The following is a 23,999-nucleotide window of genomic DNA, read 5'->3' as shown; positions in this document are numbered from 1 at the left end:
TATGTAAGAGACTGATAACATGGAGACTCTGGAGGTTCTGGATCCTGGCGTCTACCTTGAAAAGTCTCTATAGCTCCAGGCATTTTTTGCAAACTGCTCTGGTGCCATTTTTAGCTTTTCTGACACATTCTTAAAAGTACACATCGTTCTCTTGGCTCCTTGCTACAGAATTTCTTCTTTTCATCTCTTGGGTACAACCTTTACAAAAATGTTCATCAGACAGCTTTTCTCTTGCCCTCAGAATTTTTGTGATTTTCATCCCCCAAAGTGCACTTCTGAGAGCTTTCCAATCCTGGCCACCCAAAGTCTTGTGGCACCAAATAGCTCTTTCTTCTCTGAGCCTTTGGAAAGCTACTTTTCTACAATTCCTTACCCCCCAATTATTGTCTCTCTGGTTATCCCAAATTCTAGCATCGCATCAGCCCTATCTTCAAGCGTCCCCATCACTTTTGTTTAGCCAAATCATTGTCTCTGATTAGAACTGGTACCTGTGTCATTCTGAGATATTTAACTGCCAAGGAGGCCACCGAGAAGAATCTAGATACATTAGTGCAGAGGGAGGCCTGCAAGAGGCATGGGAGCGGCTGAAGCCACAGCATGACCACACCTCTTGGGGCGCATTTTATCATCTAAATCAAAGTGGATGGCAGGGGGAGGTGGCGGGTTGAGAAAACAGGTGGTATGAAGCAGGAGACCTATCATCTTTGTCACTGAACTGTAGTTAGCTGTACTAGTCTCTGGATGATTAGGGGAAATCGCTTAAACTGACTGGGATTCAGTACTCTCACTATAAAGTGAAAACAGTTAACACTGATTTCACAGAATCTTCATAGGGTTAAAATGGTAACTAACATATTTGCAAACTGTTAAGTGCTATAAAAAAGGATGGTTATCACCCTAACTCTATCTTATCTGTTGTTCTCTCTGTGTCATCTGTAAAATGAGTGAGCTGGATTTTACAAGATATTTTCTTTTTTTTAAAGATTGATTTTATTTATTTATTTATAAAAGCTTTCTTTTATTTATTTATTCATGAGAAATACACAGAGAGAGGCAGAGACATAGACAGAGAGAGAAGCAGGCTCCCTGAGGGGAGCCCGATGTGGGACTCGATCCTGGGACTCTGAGATCACACCCTGGGCCATAGGCAGACCCTCAACCGCCAAACCACCCAGGCACCCCTATTTATTTACTGAGAGGGAGCGAGAACAAGCCAGGGGAAATGACAGAGGGAAAAGCAGACTCCCTGCTGAGCAGGGAGCCCGAGTAGGGCTCAATTTCAGGCTCTTGGGATCATGACCCAATCCAAAGTCAGACGTTTAACCAACTGAGCCACCCAGGCACCCCTACAAGATAATTTCAAATTCCCTTTCAACAACCAGTACTGCCTTATAGGCAAATTGCTATGTAATTTTAACTCAGAATATATTTGAAAACATTCTCCAAAGACAGGTAGATCTATCTGCTTATTTTCATTTCTGCATATGTGGTGATGGGAACTGTATGCCAATTTTCAAAGCAAGTATAGTGTTTAAACCTTTAACATATACAGTGAGTTTCAAACTATTTTATGTTTTTATATTTAATATACCATTAGTGGCATCTGATACTATTTTTCACCCATAATACCAAATAAAATACTTCTATGAGACAGGGATTATTCAGAACCTGAACTTCGTAAGAAATGCACCCAACAGAAGGAAATGGAAGAAAACCTGACTAGCTGTTGGCCGTTTCTTGGGATCCCACTGGAGCATGTCTCTCAGGAGTTGAATGGCTTCGCTGCTGGCATTTGGAATCAGGGTCTTTAAGTTATTGGGTACGCATTGGGGCCAGCGGAAGTTCATCGCACTTGAAAGTTGGTAGCCTTCAGGCCAGTCAGTCTAAAAGAAGGAAGAGATAGAAAGTCTCGCTTAGCTAACTTGCTGTGATAGTTTATATTCCGGCCCATGTACCCATAATGGAAAAGCAATCATGTTGTTACCATGCTCATACTCACAGTGCAGCCCTGTGTGCGACAAAACACAGGGGATGCTAAGGGAGGCACTAGAAAGAACATGAAGTCTGGGGAACAGTGGAAAACACTGAATTTGCCACCAACTTGTTTTAAAACTATAACACGACATAGTTCAAATTAGTATTCTTCCAGTCGCGTCCCATGAGACAACAGTTTAAGAAACCACTAATGAGAAATTGTTCTGGGGGAACAAAATGAAAGAAGACATCTTGTTTCCCGTTAAATAAATTTGTGATACCCTACATATTACAATATCTTCATCTTGATAATTCAAAATAAACCTGCTGAGAAGTCCAGTAAAGAAAGCTATTCTACTAAAAAAAAAAAAAAAACACCAAAAAAAGAAAGCTATTCTACTCAGTCTCAAGCTCTCCACTGCTTCGTTCATCATACCCACCAAATTCTGGAGGTAATGATGGAAAATGAAGAGCAAACAATCTTTAAGGTCCCTTCTAGTTCCAACACTTTTTGCAAAACACATTCTCTACATTGCTTTTATCTTTTTTTAAGGTTAAGTGGCACTATGTATAGCTTATATTATTTATTCACTCAGATGGTTATTGAGTGCTTAGTGTGTTGGATATATAAAAACAATCCAGTATAAATCCTGCCCTTAAAGATGTTATTGTCCAAAAAGAGAAAATAAGACATTTTTGTAAAAACACAATAATACAGAGAAAAAAAAATGATGAGGGTCACAAGGGAGGTACAAGTACAGGTATCCAGAGGACACAGGGAGTCCAGCAAGAGACTCTGAAAATCCTGAAGATGTAGCAGTAGCACTCCTGATTTATTCAAACGATGTAAAAATTTTTTGACGGTCTGGTTTGTACTAGCAATGGTGCTAGGACCTAGAAAAATAAATACAAATGAACACAAGCCTATGGTCCAGGGCACAGAGATGTACACGGATAATGATATTAGTAACACAGAACACGGCTGAAATGAAGAGGAGATTAGAATAGTATAGACGAGGTAAATTATTGAGAGGTTTTGGAAAAACAGTAGAATTACATCACGTGAGATGTTCACGTAAGTACGCAGAGTGTGCATGCACAGAGTAGGGAAGTGGGGCACCACCCAGGTTGCACCAAGCAGGTGCAGGTAGCACGTGGGCGATAAGTAGTGAGAGTGAAGAAAGCTCGGGTATGGGGACTCAACAAGTATTTTTAGCAGGGAGGACTGTACCAGGGCTAATGTTTAGCTGGAGGAATATGGCTGCAGAGAGAAAGATAAGCTGCAGGCAGGGCTTGAGGGCAGGTGGGCTGAGAAGATGCCCCAGACACAGGTGGGATGGTCAAGGCTGGCCTGTGCTGGCTGCAGCAGGGCTCCCAAGCCAGATCCCGGTAGCGAACTTCAACACAATTTGTGGCCGGCAGCTTGGATGAGGGGAAAGAGGGGATGGGAGAGAGAGAAGGTGGCACTGAAATTTAAATTTAGCCTCAATGCCAGGGCACTGGGATTCTGGTAGGAGTGCAGGCAGAAACAGGGTAATGGGGGAAGGGAGCTAGCTGGGGGTAAGCAAAACACTATCTGTGTCAGATGTTGAGGCCACAGGGACGGTGAGGGTGTTGGGAGAAAATCTCACAGGTAGTGTAAGCATGTGAATGCAGTTACAAGGAGGGATTTCATGTAGGAGGACTTCCGAATGGATGCAGGAGTCGTAGCCATGAGGATGGAGAAGCCTGGTGAGGGAGGTGAGGTGGCTGAGAGAAAAGCAAGAAGCAGTAATGCATGTACTTAAGAGCAGGAGGGATGAGGCCGCTAGGTCTGCAAAAAGGGCAGGGAGGGATCACCAAGGTGAAGAGAAAGACTGCAGGATGAGCTGGTGATCCCCAGGGCCAGGGGGGGACAGGGTACAGGAAAGGTAGTGGGGGAAGCTGCTGGTTTTAGCCCACAGGCTTTTGTTCCGTATCATCACCTTTTTGGGTGTCCCCAACAGCTGGCAAATTTTGAAGATGGTGTCAATTTCACTGGCCCCGGGAAAGAGTGGCCTGAGGGTGTACACTTCTGCCATGATGCAGCCCACCGCCCAGATGTCAATGGGGGAGCTGTAGTTGGTAGATCTCAGGAGCACTTCTGGGGCCCTGTACCTGGAGAGACAAAGACAAAGATGGACTGCTGGTTACTGTCTCTATGAGTTAAATGCAATACTACCACTAATTCTCAGGGAGAGACCTATATTTCTAATATTTCTAATATTTCTAGTGCAGTGTGGTAGGTGGACTCTGGACGGCTTGGCAACTGCTGTGGCTGCTGTCAGAAAGTAGTGTTTCTCTACTTCACAGTATTTTCTACTGAGCATTTCTCTGCAGGACTTCTGTACACCATCCTTGAGAAACATAGAGTGAGACTGAGGAAAAAGAAGAGAGAATAGAAGAAAGAAGCACATAAAACTTGTCTGTAGGCTACTTCTTGGTCATGGGCAACTGCTTAAATTCTTGGGGTCTGAAAGTTTCGACAATAGTCATTGGCTGGTTTTTTAAACAGGTCTTTGGAGAATCTTCTACACAACTCTTTTAGGAAGCGGTCTTCAGCAAGGGCTGTATATAAAATATTATTTATAACATGGAAAAGCATAATGGGCCTCCTTTTTTTTATATATATTTTTTATTTTTAAAATTTTTTTTAACTTTTTTATTTATTTATGATAGTCACACAGAGAGAGAGAGAGAGAGAGAGAGAGAGGCAGAGGGAGAAGCAGGCTCCATGCACCGGGAGCCCGACGTGGGATTCGATCCCGGGTCTCCAGGATCGTGCCCTGGGCCAAAGGCAGGCGCTAAACCGCTGCGCCACCCAGGGATCCCTATATATATCTTTAAGTTTTTATTTATTTATGATAGTCACACACAGAGAGAGAGAGAGAGAGAGAGGCAGAGACACAGGCAGAGGGAGAAGCAGGCTCCATGCACCGGGAGCCTGAAGTGGGATTCGATCCCGGGTCTCCAGGATCGCACCCTGGGCCAAAGGCAGGCGCCAAACCGCTGCGCCACCTAGGGATCCCTGGGCCTCCTTTTAAAAAGATTTACCATATAAGCTTTTAAACCTGGTGAAATGTCAACAAAACTACAAATACGTGTTTCAAACTGCACTGCTTCTCTTAGTGAAAAGTTAATTATTTGTGACATTAATATTATTCTCAGTGTAATGGTATATTTTAAAAGAAGTGCGATTTGAGGAAAGAGGATTTACCATCTGGTAGATACATAGTCTGTGTATGGGGGTCTCGATCGGATTTCTCGGGCCAACCCAAAGTCTGCAATTTTCACAAGTTCTGGGCCCATGCAGAGGAGGTTCTCAGGCTTTAAGTCCCGATGGAAGAAGCCTGTAGAGAGTGGAGAAGGAATACAAGTTCATGTTTGCTTCTGCAATAACTCTTTACACTTGTATTTCTTTCTTTCTTTTTTTTTTTTTTTTTAAGATTTATTTATTTATTTGAGAGAGAGAGCAAGAGCATGCATAAGCAGGGGGGAGGGGCAGAGGGAGAGGGAGAAGCAGGCTCTCGGCTAAGCAGGGATCCCAGGAACCTGGGACCATGACCTGAGCCAAAGGCAGACGCTTAACTGACTGAGCCACCCTGTATTTTTTTCATAAATAGCTGTAAATTGAAAAGAACCCTGGAATGATACCAAAGGCTCCATGCACAGGACTTCTTTCATTTTCCACTGATGAATTCAAAATGTAAAACAATCCAAAAGCTGATCTTCATACTTTTCCAGGAGAGAAAACAGCTTTTAAGATATCAAAAATAAATATCAAAACTGGGGATCCCACTCGATCCCGGGATCGAGTCCCACGTCGGGCTCCCTACATGGAGCCTGCTTCTCCCTCTGCCTGTGTCTCTGCCTCTCTCTCTCTCTCTGTGTCTCTCATGAATAAATAAATAAAATCTTAAAAAATAATAAAATATCAAAACTCAGTTATGGGCTGATAACTTTCAAAAAGAAAAGTCACCCAAGGGGGGGGGAATATATATATATATAATATATATATATATAATGCCTATACCGCCCTAGTTAGCCAGAAAGAATCCGAGACTAGAACCATTTCAAAAGACAAAAGTCTTATGACTTCTGAGAGTTTATATCACAGAAAAAACACAATTATAATTTTTGTTTAAAGAACAAAGCTATTTAAGAATATGGCCTACTTGTATCTGAGATTCTGGTGTGTTGCAACAAATATTCATATGTTAAATGCTTATGACTTTGCCTAACAAAGAAGTAGAGCTACATCTGCAGCACAGCATACATTGTAGAAGGCAAAGACAACTCACCAAATGGGAAGCCTGTCTCAGCTACAGCAGAGCTTTGCGGGTGCGTGCAGGATATTCAACATGTGAACTTTCCAGGTACGCTCAGACACCCACTGATCAGTGATAAATGTCTCTGAAAATCTAAAACCTTCCACTTGTAGAGAGTATCACTGACATAGACATCATTCTATATAACCCTAAATCTCATTGAAACACCAAAACTGGAAATTGTGAATGCCGCTGGTGGTGTTGTTATGTCCTGTCATTATCAATGTTGTGATAGCTAGATCCCAACCAGCACATGATGGGAGGAATTAATAGCCATCACAGAGGAGCTACACTGCTCCTTGCCAACCTCTATGCTGAAAATGTTTAGATCTGCATCTCTGACCCCACTCTTCTCTGGACCCATGTCTCCAGTGGGGTAGCAGCTGGATGTCCCTGTCTCCCCCCATCAACCTGTCCCAAACCACTTTTATCCTCTCCCAAATCATCTCTCCTTCCCAAACCTTTGATAAGATATCCTGGTTTCCTTTGTATATTGGATCCTTCCCAATCAGTCATAGGATTGTGTTCTATTTTTCACTCAAATATCTCCTATTGACCCTTCCTGCCCCCTTTCACTCCTCCCCCCCAAATCTTTGCTCTCCTCACCTATCTCTATGCTGCCACTTGCTGGCAGGGCTTCCTCACCCTGGCTATTCTAGAGTCCCACACTTCCTGATAATTTAAACACTGTCATTCCCTTGTCACTGTCTCACACACACACATACAACCTTCCATGGCTCCTTTAAAGTTACATAATAAGCTTGAATTCCTTTCAGTCTACCTAAAGAGATAGACTTACTTTCTAATACTTATCATCAGTATGTATAAAGTATGTTTCAATTCCGTAGAATTCCTCATTTCCTTCAGATTCATCTTACCTACTCCCATTCAAAATGCTGGACCATGGTTTGTTTCTTTGTATCTATGTCAGTCCCAATCTTTGCCATCCTTCAAGACCCAATTCAAGTTTCTCCTCCTCCAGGAAGCCATTTTTTTTTTTTTTTAAGATTTTATTTATTTATTCATGAGAGACCCAGAGAGAGAGGGAGACAGGCTGAGACACAGGCAGAGGAAGAAGCCCAACCGCTGAGCCACCCAGGTATCCCTCCAGGAAGCCATGCTAATTACACTAGCCTTTTTCACTCATTTGTCCTACCAGTAAATGTTCACTGAGGGCCCAATCCAGGCCAGGCACTGGGCAAGGCTCTGTGGTTTCAGAAGCAACCAAGATGGACATAGTTCTTGCCCTGATAGACATGATAGGCTCTCCTGAGCTTAAGCAGAACCCTGCTGTTTTCAGGTATATTGACCATCTCTCTCTAATTAGATGGAGCACTTTAAGGGTAGAAGCCACAGTTCTATTTCTTCTGAAGGCCTAGCACCATGGCAGGAGCATAGTGGTCTCATAACATAGTCTTATTGATTGAACAAAGGCCTTGAATAGTTTTGTAGAGAACATGAAAGAGCTCAATGGTTGACCAATCTACCTTGGCCCAGCAGGCAGGGGCAACAGAGAGATGACCTGGAGGCAAGAAGGCTCATAAGCTAGTAACTGAGAAGTGAGAAGAGCAGTGACCCTGAAGTAGTGGGGGAGACACTGAGGGTTCAGAGCAGGAAGTCCTCAGTGTGGGAGGAGGGGGGTTCCAGCAGGACTAAATCTACTAGTCAGGGCTATTTCCCCCAAGCCCTCTCTGCTCTAGAGGAAGCGGTGGGGGACTGTGATGTGGTTATACCTGAATGTGCACTGGATGTCATATATCATGAAAAGCAACAGTGTTTTTTTAAAAAAATACTCCACTCTGTTTATCACCAGAGCTTGGTATTAGATCACACTCCATATGGATAGTATTATGGCATAATGATGGGTCTGCAGGCAAATGGCTGGCTAAGATAAACAAAATAAATATAGTTACAGAGCACACAGAAGGGGCTGAAGGGAGCCATCTGAGAGGTGCAGTTGGTTGGGTGTCCAACTCTTGGTTTCAGCTCACGTCGTGATGTCAGGGTCATGAGATTGAGCCCTGTGTTGGGCTCCGAGCTCAGTGTGGAGTCTGTTTGAGACTCACTTTCCCTTTTCTTCTGTCCACCCCACCAGGGTGTGTGTGCACGTGCTCTCTCTCTCTCAAATAAATAATCTTAAAAAAATTAAAAAATAATTTAAAAAAAGCAGGGGCTGAAGGTACAGAGGGGATCATATATATTCAAGAGGGCCACAAGTGAGAAGAGGAAGTACTTCCTTCTCACCAAAGGCTGCTTCTATTTTCCATAATCCAGGGCATTGAGAAATTCAAAGGAGTCCTACCTGGGTTAGACCAGAGACAGGAACAGAGAGAGCTTGCTATTTGTACATCATATGCACATGTATTCACATATTCTTGTTTGTATGGAAATGTCTATTAAAAATATATGTATATATTCCATTGCATCATTCTTTATCCTGCCATCATACCAATATACACCTGATGGCCTTCTTCACACCACTTGCTTTAAGTATCCTAACCAGATTAATAATAATTTAAACCTAAATTATAGTAAGAACCAAATCTGAGGCTGTCAGGAAATTCGAAAGGTAATTCAGTATTAGTCAAGGGTGGCCTTTAAAATAAAAGAGAAGAATTTTCTCTTCTTTCTTTCTTTCTTTCTTTCTTTCTTTCTTTCTTTCTTTCTTTCTTTCTCTTTCTTTCTTTCTTTCTTTCTTTCTTTCTTTCTTTCTTTCTTTCTTTCTTTCTTTTTCTTTCTTTCTTTCCTTCCTTCTTTCTTTCTTCTTTCTTTCCTTTCTTCCTTCCTTCCTCCCTCCCTCCCTCCCTCCCTTCCGACTTTATTTACTTATTCATGAGAGACACAGAGAAAGAGAGAGGCAGAGACACAGTCAGAAGGAGAAGCAGGCCCCCTGCAGGGAGCCCGATGTGGGACCAGATCCCGGGACTCCAGGATCACGCCTTGGGCCAAAGGCAGGTGATAAAACCACTGAGCCACCCAGGCATCCCAAGAGAATAATTTTCTGATGTGGACAAGTTTGGATGGCTTATTATCAGATGGATTAAATAAAGATGATCAATACACACCAGAGTGGGTGGTTTCTAAGACTCAGTATAACTGAGTCATCATGCTTGGACCCTCTGTTCCTCAGAACACCCTCCAGCAACCAGAAGGCCTGGTTGTAAGCTCCCTCTTGGAATTGGCTTAAGAAAGTGCAAAGACAGAAACAGTTACCAGAGAGTGATCTTTTGTCAGTACATGCAGGAAGACTCCTCTGACCCTGAAAATATATCAACTGTGGGACCATGGCCTCTCTTCCTAAAAACTCAGAGCACTAAAAACACACCAGTGAAAAAGAGAAATGGCAAGCATCATTTTCTTATTGAACAGATGGGAAAAGTGAGTCAGTGGTTGGTGATGGTAGGGGGGTGGTTAATTATTCATAGTCCTACCAGAAATGTGCTAGAGCTACTGTACTGTTGAGCTGTACTCTGGCCCTCTCAAGATTCATATAGTTAAATCTTGATTTGTGGTTCTAGTCCTCTCAAGTACAACACCTCTCAACACTATTTCTCCTCTTAGACTCCCTCTTTCTCATCTAGTTGGGCTAAATAAATTATTTCCAAACTCATGTGGCCTTTCTCTCAAAATGAGTCATTTGTCCTCTAGCCATTGTCCAAGCCCCATCGTGAGCTCCCTCTGCCACCATCTATAACACCCACCTCAACAAACTTGCATCTTATCCTTGCTCAGTTCATCCTATCACACTGACTTGTACTATGATACAAGTATCACTCTTACGCTCTGGATCTTGCACCTTGCTTCCACCACAGGATATGAGCACAGACCACCTCCTCACATTGGTCAAGCTTTATCCTTTCCCTCACTGCTAACTCCTCCTTAATCCTACTAGAACAGATGTACTCATAAACTGGGGAGAATGAAGATTCTAGTTCCCCATGTATCTGTATAAGTAGATTCACATTCTATAGATCATACTCTGGACCTGAAACAGAGGTACAAGACTAGGAAAAAAATGAATTGCAAAACAGATCCTTAAAAATGACTAATGAAAACTGTATCTGTCAGGTGGCATTTTGACAAATATTGTTTGACAGGTGCTGTTTGTTATACTGTATTTGAGGATAAGCCTTTTGTAACTAGGAAACATTCATAAATATGTCTGTTTTTCTTCATTACTAAATTAGTTATTATCAGTCTTATAAGTTCTATTCCTTCGTAATTAAAACTATAAGACCCTCACATTGTGTACATTTATTTTTCATCTCTATTTTAACAAAATATTATAATTTCCATGAGAGGCCATACAGCAGAATGGTTATGTGTGCAGACCAATAAGGTTGCCCAATTTCAAATCTCAATTCTTTTTTTTTTTAAGATTTTATTTATTAATGAAAGACACACACACACACAGAGAGAGAGAGAGAGAGAGAGGGGGGCAGAAGCACAGGCAGAAGGAGAAGCAGGCTCCACGCAGGGAGCCTGACACGGGACTCGATCCCAGGTCTCCAGGATCATGCCCTGGGCTGAAGGCGGTGCTAAACCGCTGAGCCACCCGGGGCTGCCCTCAAATCTCAATTCTGTTCTCTGTCTGGAAAAATCATGTAACCTCTCTGCCTCACTTTCCCAATCTGTAAAAAGAAAACCTTAACAGCTTGTTTTGTAGGATTCAATGTGTTAGTTTTGTAAAAGTTTTAGAGCCATACCTGGCACACTGGCACCTTGCAAGACCTTGTCATTATTTGTAGTATGAATCCTCTCATTTATCCTCCCAATAGGGGGGCAGGCAGACACAGCTCCATTTTTTGCATATAAGAATTAATGCCTACAAAGCTAGTCATGCACTTCACCTGTGAGGAGGAGGTGCTGCTAAGCTCCAATCCAATTATTAGCTAGGTACATGTTCTGCTGATGTGTGCACTGGAGCTTGTAACAATGAGCCTACTTCTTCCTCTGGGCTTCTGATTCATAATGGAACCCTTACAGATGGTTCATTCAGACACCACACAACAGCAAAGTGTTATTAAGATAAGAATCTTCCCGTTCAAAACTGTTTGGTTTCCAGAAGACGGGAACAGACCTTCAATTTCATTTCAGGGTACCCCATGCCAGTCAAATAACAGAGGGATTTTCTTTTTTCATCTTGGCAGAAACTGTGTTGTGCTTACTTTTCATTAACAACCCTTGGGCAAGGAAAACATCAAGCCACAAAGCAGGCTTTCTCCCATCTACTACATTCTGCTAATGATGAACCTGATATAAATATATGGAAATAACCAGGGAATATTTAAACACGATGATTTTATATAGTATATCTTCCTGCTATGGAAGTTGTTACTTTCACAGTTATCACTGAATTGAAACCTATAATGTTTTTATCAAGAAGACCAACAGGATAGCAACACACAGAAAGACCAAGGGGTGACTCAAGGTCATGCACGGCAAGACAGTGGTGAAACACAGAAGCAGAGAATCACTTCTTGGGGCAAAACATTGTCCTCCAAGCCATCTGAGGCATTTCTGACTGCCTGCACGGGTAAGTGTGAGCTGGACATTTCTAAGGGCAGGTCAAGGACGAATGCAGTTTGCGTTAATTATTCAATTCCAGCAAAGTACATATGCTTTGGCATTGCTCAATCAGCACCAAGTGGAGTCATGTTTTCATTCCCTGTGGGGGGAAAGTACTCGGTGACATGAACTATGGCCATAGCAACTACCTGCAGCGCTGTTCTCCCCTCTCAAAGGAGTCTACTCCCTAGGGCCAGAATGCACCTTCTCGCAGTAAGAACAAGCTAACAAGACAAATCTGTGTGTGAAGTACTTTAGATGATTTTTTTTTCCATTACTGGAAGAAAGGGGTAGTATGGAGTTACATGTGCACTTAAACAAAGGCAAATCAATACCATATAAAAACCATTATAAAGTTTCTGAAAATCATTTGTCAATAAAAATGGGATAGGACCTGTAAAATTAAGATTCCCTCCCACCTACCATTATTATCACTATTTTGTTCACCTCTTATTCTCTTGTTCTCTTTGAGAAATGACAGGATTTTCTAGTAAAGCATCAGATACCTGAGCTAATCTCCACTCTACTACTTTGTTGCAGTGGGGTCTTTGGCAGGCCTTTAAACCTCTTTGAACATCAGGCTCTTCTTTGGAAGGAACAGATACCATCTGTCCTTTCTAACTGAGAAATTGGAAAGGAACTAAGTAAGGTGACAGATGAAATGTTATTAAACTCAAATTACAACTGGGCACTTAACAGCTGGGAAACAGTGCCCACAAAAATCTTTGGTAATAGCAACAGTGCTGGGTTGTAAAAGCAGAGGTTTTTATGACTTTCTTCATGACCTGAGCCTTCTCCTGTATCGCCTTCATACATGATCTGAGTGTCCAAGGCATGTGGGGGGAAACTGACAGTCCAGAGTTTCAAAGAGCAGTGGTGTCACAACAGTATCTGGATGCTACATTATTGGATGCAAATATGGATTGTGTGTGCACACATATACATGCCATTTGTGGGTTTGGGGGTGTGTGCATGTATTGGGGGGGAGCAGGATATATGCAGGTATGTGGGCATGTATACATGTAGATATGTATGCATATATGTGACATACATGTGTGAATATGTGTGTTCATTTGATAAGATTAGGTAGAGACCCAGGTAAAAGACTACAAGTCCTTTCTGGCAAGAAATACCCGAGAGTCTCATGAAAACCAACCAAAGGAAGAGAAGAGAAAGCCTATGAATACTAACTTTCTTTTGGGTCCACTACTCAGTTTCCAGGACTGAGGAAACAGCTCAAGGAACTGAGACACCATCTCTGTGTGAAAACATTCTGACTGACTTTCTCTTTCGAGAATCTCTTTGATTTCTCATTACTTCGTTTTGCTGGGTTCTTGAATCTAGTAAGTATCCTTCTCCCCCTATTTATCCCTTAGATACCATACCCATTTTTCATGTTTCACATGAAACATCCCTTGTGAAATCTGGTGACCAAAGGCTCTGTTGATGCCAACAGAAATCAGGCTGACCATTTACTAAAAACTTTTTACTAGAATTGGTTCCCAAGTGGACTCAGTCTTGCATATTACTCACTGATAATTTAGCATGTACCTGAGGCTGACATGGATTTGCCCAGATAGCCTTTATCTGTCTATGTTTCATTTAGCCCCTGAGAGGCTACTTAGAGGTTAATCATACCACCAGCTTTGGCACGGTGTCTTTTCCACTCACTGCCAATATGTCAAATCTGTACTGACTCTATTATCAAAGGGCTTCCGCCCAGTTTCCTTATTGGGTAATGAAACTCACCTGTTGATGCAATATTTGCAATGGCAACATCTTTAGGCTGGGGGTGAATGGCTTTCTGCTTGTGCAACTGCTTAGCCCATCTGTCTATAAAGTTAAAGTGATTTTGAATGACCCCCCTATGGGACTCTCTGTTTCACTGGTGGACATATCCATCTCATGGCTCTGTGTTCGCAAGGTGGGTCTGCATCTAGTTAGCAGCAGAGGTTTAGTAATACCCCAGGTGTTTGATGGAAAATATAGCCTCAGAGTCATTGCAACTCAACACCTTTCAAAAGCTCTGCTAAGGACAACAGTATTGGAGGATTTCCCAAAGGGTTCATGGCCATGCACTCCTCTAGATATTCTAAATTTCTCCTTGGACTACCTAGACCATTCCTACAGTGAATCCTACTGGGCCCCAGTAGGGATTACTTTCTCTGATCAGGTGATGTAACCGGCCTAGAATGAGGGATATGACATGAAACTGCCCAGTGTAACCTGTCACTGTTTACCATGAAATCACATTATATACTGTCTCCTCCAGAAGGATCCATGAGAGAAACCTCTCAGGTCTTAGTTCCAAGCCAAGAATAGTACTGCTTCTCTTGGGCAACCAGACTGTTTTTACTGGGGGTAGGTGGGTTGTGGGGGGGGAGCTAGGTTGGATGCAACCGGTCATGTTTCACATTTCACATTGTCAGAAAGCCAGTTCAGAATCAAATCTGTAGCCTATTTCTTTGACTTAAATAGAATTTGTTGACATGCATTTTGCAGATTAACTTTCACCTCTGCTATATCCATATATTGTTTTGTCTTTATTTTTCTTTGCTAATTCTTAATTGATTTTATTTTCCTGTTTTGAATCAATTTTGTTAGGCCATTTTTGCATGCATTTGAACTGAAATCTAGTACATCAGGAAAATGAGAAGCCACAGCAAAGCAGTAGTAGTAGATTAAACATAATAAGTGAAATTTCTCTGAATTCTAATCTGAGGTGTCTTATTGATACACCAGATAATGGGCAGTAATAACTTTTAGATCTATAACCAATGAGCTTAATGTTAAACCCTAAGGATTAAGAACATGCAAATATAAATAATGAGAAAAATTCAGAAGTCAATATGAAAGAGAATAGATCCCAAACCCCACTGTCGGCATCTTAAGCCATCAACCTCTTCTGGGAGGCAGTCACAAAAAAGAGCCTGATGCTACCTATATCTTCTATGTGACGACAACATTTCACTATTAAAAAGCACAATACTCCAATTACCTACCGTGTTTGTGAATAAATGCAAGTCCTTGTAATATCTGATACATGATATTCCTTATAGCAGATTCAGGGAACAACTTATTTCTGTTTGGGGCAGAGGAGGAAAAAAGTTATAAATCTAGATTTACATATGAAAACAAATACCCTGTGTTCCTATTCTTCTGGTTATATAGTAAGTATTTAAGAAAATATTTGGTCATACATAATTTGATCAGAGCCTTTGATAATAAAGATCAAAGAAAAACAACCATTTGTCCATATGAGATAGTTACCTTGTAAACACTGGTGTATTGCTTACTGGTATATTCAGTTACGTTACAAAGAAGATTAAAAATTTTATAGTCACCACCCCCCTCAAGCCCTCCAATCTATCATATAAAAAAACTTCTCTCTCCATAATATAAAATAAAACTTTAACACATTTTAACAGGGAAAATCTGAGGTTTTCCAGACAAAGTCCTTATAGAATGTGATGGACAGTACCGCACTGCCCCTGGTTGGGCAGACCATACAGCTTCACTATTGTTAGTGATGATGAAGACCATATTTGTTCACTGAATTCACTCAGAGAGAAGTTGTGAATGGCACTCACTTGCCATTAAGAAAATATGACCATGAGGTTCCATGTGACTGACTCACTTTCAAAGTTCAAAATGACCAGAGCAGGTAAGGTGGTTGTTAGTTTCCTCTTCTTAGCACACAAGCCCCTGAGCATAGCAGCAGGAAAGGAAATGCAATAAACCTCCAAGTTTTCAATGGAGCTCTCAAAATAAATGAAGCCGTCACACTCTGACCTGAAATTGCTCTGCCCATATGTCCTTGTAGGAATAGAGAGCTGTGGAGTATCTGTTCAATCTCCGAGCTTCTCTGGGTGAATAACCCATTGAAAAATGAAAACGGCAGCATTGAATGTAGCTTCTATGAAAACTATCACGAGGCCTCCAAAGTAGGAATGTGGTTTGGGCCCCTCATCTAATGGGCAGCTTTAAACAGTGAAGCCTAAGCATCAGGATGGTGATACACAATCGCCAAAAGAAAACATATCCACTTTGCAATACTTATTTCTAATATCATGATGACCACACAGTACCTTTCTTTTATGAGCTGGTAAAGATTTTCCTTCATGTACTCAAAGATAAAATAAAGATGATCATTCTCCCTGATAACTTCTTTTAATTTTACTACATTGGCATGGTTGAGCTTCTTTAAAGACTGAAAAAAGCAAGAGAGAAAAACAAAAAAAATTAGAGAAAATCTGTTGTTGAAAAAGAAAAATAGTAACTTTATGTAGAAAAATTATTTCGATTAGCTGACTAGAGAGGAAGTACTTGACCATCACGGGGATTTCTGGCTGCCTCCTGCACCAGGCAACGGGCCAGGGCTATCTAGGGTGCACTCCCTCCAGATGATGGAATTCATGCCATGAAAATAGCCAGAAGGGAACCAATGGGAAGCTAAAGCTTTGATTGTTCTAGTATTGGAGGAGGCAGCTGCTTGGGGCTGAGATGACAAGCCAACAGTCCACAGGCCCTTTGAACAAGAAATTGTTCAAATAGACAGAGGCTTATAGCCCGAGGCTCTCAACTTCCATCTGACTCATGTGTGTCCATGAGGCACACAGCAGTCCTTACAATGTGAATTTTATTTTTCTAAATTTTATTTAAATTCAAGTTAGTTAACATACATGGTGTAGTATTGGGTTTTAGGAGTGGTATTTAGTGATTCATCACTTACAAACAACACCCAGTACTCATCCCAACAAGGGATCTCTTTAATACCATCACCCATTTAGCCCATCCCCCAGCCATTAGTGTGAGTTTTAAAAGAGAAAGGAGGAAGAGGAGCTATCTCATTGCAAAGCACCCCCTGAGGTGAGATGGGGAGAAAGAGCTCTGCTTCCAAAGGACAGCAAAGGCAAAAGTCAGCAAAGGCAAAAGAGTCAGGCGGGTGATGAGAAACAAGAGGGTGGCTCGGAAAATGGAGCATGACCTGATTCTTTATCCTTGTGCATATGCAGTTTCCCTGTACCTGCCACATCCACATGAATACAACTATGTATAAACTTTTTTCTGTTTGCATCATTAGTTCTGTTGGTGGATAAATATACTTTTGTATTCGTGAGCAGGGATCCTGTTCATGTACAGCAGCCAGAGAAACTGCTGCTTTGCTCACCAGATGGTCAGAATTTGATTAACAGTCTCCTTCAAAGGAACCTCAAAGGGTCGCTGGCCAGCGGGATGAACCCTTTAATTCCAAAGCCTTTCCCTCACAGAGAAGTGACTCAGACAATAATTCACTGTAAAACCCTCTTTATCTCTGAATTTCCTTAAAAAGAACACTCCTTTTATAAAATAAATGCAACGGCTGAAGACAAAAAGCTGAACATGAATATCCCAATCTAGAAGGATACTCAGTAATAATGCACCCAAGCAAGGAATCAGAGCTTGGGAATGCTGCTGTGATATGATTGAATTACTTCAAGGGGCCAGGAACAGACAGGAAATGGTCAGTGAATGACAATAAAATGAAACTCTTCTGGAGCCTCTTTCCTGAAAGACAAACTCCTGCCAAGGAGGAGCTTCTCTGGCAGGAAATCTTCAATGGAAGGGAAGGCCAGATCCTTCAAGAATGACCCAACCAGGCTGATTACTTGTTTTAATTAGGTTGGATTCCAGGTTCTCCATGAGTAACAAACAAAAACATTGCTTAACTTCTAAGTATTTACCCCTGCAGGCATCTTTTCTATTTGCTTAGAATGCATCACAGCAATCGCTGAGATGTCCAGTGGATGAACAGCAGAATGAGCAAGGGTAGTCAGAGAAAAATGGTAGTAGGTTTTTAAGCTTTTCAAGAGAAGGGTTCAGGCAAGGAGCAGAGACAGTACCTTCCACATTTGGCCTGACATATGTTGTGAGCATGAATCACTGGCTCAAGTCTAAGGGCTCGTAGTTCTTGTTTCTGAGTGAGCCTCATGGACAAGTGAAGTCTATATTAGCTTAATGTAAAAGGGATGAATTTTATGTGGGAGATTTCATGTGACTCATTTTACAGGAAGAAGGCATCTTCTTTTGGCACAGGAAAGGCTTACGAGAAGAAGAAGCAGGACAGAGCTGAGAAGCACAAATAGCAAATTAGACTCAGGTCAGCAGTCCAAATGGGGACTGTTTATCCCCACTTGGAGGAAGGTTCTTAGCGATTAAACAAAACTACAAAGTACTTCTCTTCAAGGGTACCCTGGGGCATGAGACACAGTCCTCGCCTGTAAGAGGCAAATAGCCTAATTAAGACAGGGCATGAATACAAAATCCACAGAACAGAATGAGAAGGATTTTATTAAGGTCAAGAGAATGGCAGCAACAAGGAACATTAGACATGTTTTCAAGAAGGAGTAATCAGCAAACTCTGAGTGGCCAATGAGTGTATCATTCACAATGTGATTTGAAGGAAGAGTGGCATCTAGATGAAGTCAGTGGGAGGGAATGGGTGTGTCAGGAGAGAAGTCCTTCTTAGGTATGGGTGCATGAGTGAAATGGCATGGTCTGTGCCTGAGAGATGAGAACTGTCCCAGTTTGTTTCCAAAGGAAGCTTATCAAAAAAAAAAAAAAAAAAAAAAAAAAAAAAAAGGAAGCTTATCCAGAAGACTTTGATGGGGGAAGTGGGCAGGGAAGACACTGTTTGGATGCCAGGTGTATATGCCATGGAAGCCCGACAAACATGGGTCTGAAACCAAGCTTTGTGGCTTAGAGTTGTATTTACCTCAAGCAAGTGGCTTGAGTCTCTGGGTGTCAGCTGTTTTCAGCAGCAAGTCCAAGATACTAACATCTTCCTTATGGGGTAGTTGTGAGGATGAAATAAGACAGTGCATGTGCTGCCTGGCTCATAGTAGTGTCTCAGTAAATTGTAGGTACTGTGTGAATAGCTGAATGTCACGAGGATTATTCTGGGGGCAGCACAAAAGGTGGATGAGATGCAGAGGAAGTAAGGTCACACAAGCCACCTGCAGTTTCTGGGTGACTGGGTGAATGTTCATTAACAGAGAGAATATATTATGAGCACTGGGGGAGCACTGGCAGACATTCTAGAAAGTTCAGGCACTGATATCCACTAAGCAGGTAGATGTGTGGACCTAAAGTAGGTGTCAACAAATTTTTCTTAAAGGGAAAAAGAATAAATATTTTAGACTTTCTAGGTCATATGGTCCCTGTCTCAACTACTCAACTTTGCCATCAAAGCGTGAAATCAGCCATAGGCAACACATAAACAAGTGGGCATGGCTGGGTTCCAACAAAATTGCACTTAAGCGGGATGTGGCCATTTGTTAACCCCTGATCTAATGCTTACGAAGGATAAAAGATTTGATGAGCCCACTGAAGTGAGGAAAGTAAATGAAATTACTCGTTGGAGATTCAGAGCAAAGGAGAAAATCGCTAAGGGCAGAATGCGAGAAGTCATTGCTATTTAAAGGGAGAACTACAGAGCATTTGGTGAAAGGCAAGAAAGCCACACGTCAGTGGGGCAAAAAGCAGAGTCCCACAGCCATAGGAGGGGACAGCACCCAACATTGCAGGCAAGAAAATGCCTAAGAAAACAAACTGGACTTGGCAACTTGTGACTTTGAGTCCGTGGCTCCCATAGAGCTGCAGAGGCAGATGCCTGCTTCGGCCACATGGGAAATCAATGCAGGTGGGGGAGTGAGGGCTTGGGACAAGGTCTGCCAGGTTAGGCAAGGCAAGGGGTAGAAGCTTCCACGGGAAGGGGGCTGGAACTCATCAGGGAGGGTGGCGGGCACATATATTTATTTATAGACTGAAGAGAAGGAGCCAGTAGAAAGGAAGAGCTTAAAGAAATGGGCAGGTTCAGAAGAGCCAAAAGGTGGGAGCAGCCCAAGTGTCCATCAATGGATGAATGGATCAACAAAACGTGGCATATACCTACAACTGAATAAGATTTCATCTTAAAAAGGATGGAAACTCTTGACACAGGCTATGATAGGAACCTTGAGGGCATGATGTAAAGTGATATAAGCCAGGCGCAAAGAAGAAATACTGTATGATTCCACATATATGAAGTACTTGGAACAGTCCAATTCATAGACATAGAAAGTAGATGGCGGTTGCTGAGGGTAGGGATAGAGGGGTCACGGGGCGGGTGGTGGTGGTGATGGTTGTTGTTTTATGGGTACAGAGTTTCAGGTGTGTAAGATGAAGAGTGTTCTGGAGGTGGATGGAGGTGATGACCGTACAATACAAACGTACTTAACACCACTGAATGGTGAATTTACAAATTCGTAATATGGTAAATTTTATATGTGTATTTCATCACACTTGGAAAGGGAAAGGGCATTAGTGGGAAATGCTTGAGACTGAAATAAATCTGTGGTTTAGTTAACAGTACTATACCAAAGTTTAAAAAAAGTATATTCACTAATATAATAGCAGAGCAATCTTCTACTTTGAGCTATTAACTATATGATGTTGTCATTTGCCCCCTTTTGTGGGCATCAGTGTAACAATTCAAACAAAATGACTAACTCTATCAACCGTATGTCTAAGCATGTATAAAGCTATTTTAATCAACTACATATAAATTATTCCCCAGTGTATTAATAAATACCTTAACCTCCCGAAGGTTCATGCATTCCTCCCAGGAATAAAACTTTCTTTTCATTCTAAAAGAGAACAAAGAAACAAATAGCATGCTTATTCCAAGTAACAGGCTAAACTTTCTTGTTTAAAATATTTCCATTCTGGAGAGGTGGAGGGTGGAACAATTCAAAACTTAACTAAAAAATTCAAAAAAACAAAGAAACCAAAGAAACCCAAAACCAAAAACAAATGTTTTTGACCTGAAACTCTTGAATAGTGCTTAAAGTTCGTTTCAATTTCTACCAAACATTATACTGCCCAAAACAATTCATTTTAAAATCTGGCAGTGTGATCAAGTCTACATCGCAAAATTTTCCAGCAGAGGTGGTGCAGTACAGTGCAAGGAAACCTCCCCTGCTGTCTTGCTCTATCACTAACTGGCTAACCTTGCCTTGGAGGCAAATCCCTCAGGCTTTTTTTTTGATCTAGACTAGAATTCTCCAACAGAACTTTCTGTATTGATGGTAATGCTCTTGGTATCTAGTATGGTAGCCACTACACTACACATATATGGATATTGAGTACTTGGACTATGGCTAGCATAACATAGGAACTTAATTTTTAATAAAATTTAAATTTAAATGTCATATGGTTACGTATTATCCTATTGGACAACACAGTTCTAGATCCTCCTGTATAGAGGTTGGCAAATTATGACCCACAGGCCAACCCTATCTCACTATCTTTCTGTGTAGCCCATGAGCTAAGAATGACATTTATATTATTAAATACCTGGGGAAAACAAAGAAGAGTATGATCTTATGATGATGATAATTTTATGAAATTCAAGTTTCAGTTTCCATAAAGAGTTTTATTGGAATACAACCACACTCATTCATTTCTACATGGCCTATGGCTGCTTTTACACAACAGCAGAACTGAGTTATGACAGAGACCATATGGCCTGAAAAGCTTGAAATATCTACTATGTGGCCAACCCTGGCCTACAGCCTGAGGGGAGAGAAAGAGAACTCGATGGGTGAACCAAAAATCCACGTTTCTAGTTATATTGTTCATTGCACTGTAATCACATGGTCTCACCGGACTCTTCCATTAGCCCCAGGAAATAGATGGGACAAGGGAGGAAATGATGAAACTGAGAAATCAAAAGATTTTCCCCAAGGTCTCACTGCTGGCTAATAAGAGGCCAATATCCATTTCTCCACCTCGCTCTCACACTCTGTCCCCAGTGTCACATATCTGCAGGTAGAGTGACCAATTCCTTTGTGCATACCCAAATATTGTTTAGCCCTTCCTGTATGGCAGGGCCTTTGTCAGGCACTAGAGATACAACAATGAGAAGGGCATCCCTCGTGGAACTGACATCGCAGCAGGAAGGCAGGCAATTCATCATCACTTTTTGTGTTGAGTGCTGGGAAGGAACGGCATAGGGCATGGTGACAGCAGACGCCAAAGTGACCTAATTTAGTCTGAGGTATCAGGGAGCACTCCTAGAATGAGGTGATGTTTCTATTAAGACTTGAAGGTTCTGCAGAATTTAGCCCATCGAGGCAGGAGGCAGGGAATATCATGTGAAGACTAGGGGCAGAAAGGTATCTGGTGAGTTCAAGAAGCCAAAAGGCCAAAGTGGTGGAAATGACATTGGTAGGGTGATAGTGAGACATCAGATTGAAGAAAAGAGGGAGCAGCCAAGTGATGTAGCAAGTTGAAGATCACATTAAAAAAAAAAAAAAAACAGGGATCCCTGGGTGGCGCAGTGGTTTGGCGCCTGCCTTTGGCCCAGGGCGCGATCCTGGAGACCCGGGATCGAATCCCACATCAGGCTCCCGGTGCATGGAGCCTGCTTCTCCCTCTGCCTATGTCTCTGCCTCTCTCTCTCTCTCTGTGACTATCATAAATAAAATAAAAATTAAAAAAAAAAAAAAAAAAACAAAAACAAAAAACAAAAAACAAAAAACAAAACAAAACAAAAAAAACCCGGGGGCTTGGGCAGCCCTGGTGGCCCAGTAGTTTAGCACCGCCTTCAGCCCGGGGTGTGATCCTGGAGACCGGGGATCGAGTCCCATGTCGGGCTCCCTGCATGGGGCCTGCTTCTCCTTCTGCTTGTGTCTCTGCCTCTCCCTCTCTCTCTGTGTCTGTCATGAATAAATAAATAAAATCTTAGAAAAAAACAACTGGGGGCTTGATCCTAAAATTGATAAGATATTGCAAGCTGTTATAGTTTGGGTTCCCCTGAAAGCAGAGCCTGAGGCAAGGACTTGGGTATGGGTAGTTTATTTGGGAGGTGATTCCAGGAAGCCAGGGCAAGGAGCAAGGAAACTGGGAACAGAGAGATGGGAAATCCATTAAAGGGCATGTTATTGAGATGACACCAAGGTGTACAAGTGGGGCTCAGTCCTGGTCTGGGCTGTCTACAGACCTATGCGGAAGGTCCCCTGGTTGAGTCTCCCATGTGCATTTGCAAGGATGGGGGGGTGCTAGTGGTGGGTACAGAACTGTAACTTGCAGCACACTGAGGTCAAGTAGGACAGGCGATGAAGTGGGGCAGCAGGGACACAGTGTTTGGTGTAAAGGATTTTAGACAATCAGATTCATGTGTTTATTTTTTATTTTATTTTATTTTTTTAAATTTTTTTTTAGATTCATGTGTTTAAAGTAATCCTTTCAGATTGGAATGGAGAGGGGTGGAATAGAAGCCAAGGATCCTACAGAGGAAATTATTCTAGTGGTAAAGGTGGTAAAAGATAACGGGTTGAATGGTAGGTTAGCAGGGAGAATACAGAGAAGTAGGTGGATCAGATAAATACATAGAAGTTGGAATCTACAGGTCTAGGTGGCCAATGCTGGGCATACAGAGGGAGGTCAGAAGGATGTGCAGGTTTTGAAGAGATGGTAGTGTCATTTATCAAGATAGGGAACGTGGGAGGAAAAATAGGCTTGGGGTAAGAGAGAGGGAATGGTGAATATAAGCTCAGTTTGGGATATAATAAATCTGAAGTGTCTGCAGGGCATCCAAATGGAGATGTTGAGAAAGTGACTGGATATAGGTGGTGTGTCAGGCAGGCCCTGAAATGGTCCCTGAAGATTCCCACCTCCTTGTATTCAGAGCCTGGTATAAGGCCTCTCCTTTAATGACTTGCTTCTAACCATTGGAACACAGCAATCTGAGAGGATATCCCTTCTGTATTAGTTTACAAAAGCAAAATGATGTGACTTCCACCTTGACAGAAGCCTCTCTCATTGCCTTCACGACCCCCCATCTTGAAGCAAGGTGCCATGTTGAGAGCTATTCTTTGGAGAGGCCCACATGACAAAGGACGGAGGACAATGTCTAGCTAACAGCCAGCAGGGAACTGAGGCCCTCAGTGTAACCACCCAGGAAGTACTGAATGCTACCCACAATGATGTGAATGAACCTGGAGGTGGATCCTTTCCTAGCCCAGTCTCCAGATAAGACCTCAGCACTAGCCAACACCTTGATTATAGCCTCATGAGAGACCCTAATGT

At 42.1% G+C, this 23,999-nt stretch overlaps 1 protein-coding gene across 2 annotated transcripts in view; it reads right to left on the bottom strand.

Annotated features, from left to right (window-relative positions):
* Positions 1–23,999, bottom strand: part of CILK1 (ciliogenesis associated kinase 1) — a 37,472-nt gene that overhangs the window by 12,682 nt on the left and 791 nt on the right. For both annotated transcript variants that reach the window (XM_072832642.1, XM_072832643.1), the window contains exons 2-7: positions 20,500–20,554; positions 15,977–16,098; positions 14,891–14,970; positions 5,210–5,342; positions 3,939–4,110; positions 1,716–1,883 (exon numbers count right to left, since the gene is read on the bottom strand). In XM_072832642.1, the coding sequence (XP_072688743.1) occupies positions 1,716–1,883; positions 3,939–4,110; positions 5,210–5,342; positions 14,891–14,970; positions 15,977–16,098; positions 20,500–20,554 (730 nt within the window). The remainder of the gene's footprint in view (positions 1–1,715; positions 1,884–3,938; positions 4,111–5,209; positions 5,343–14,890; positions 14,971–15,976; positions 16,099–20,499; positions 20,555–23,999) is intronic.

This window comes from Canis lupus, chromosome 7, assembly GCF_048164855.1.
Source record: "Canis lupus baileyi chromosome 7, mCanLup2.hap1, whole genome shotgun sequence".
Classification (NCBI taxonomy): Eukaryota; Metazoa; Chordata; class Mammalia; order Carnivora; family Canidae; genus Canis; species Canis lupus.
Note: the sequence above shows the minus strand (reverse complement) of the source record. Positions and strands in the feature narration are given on the sequence as shown.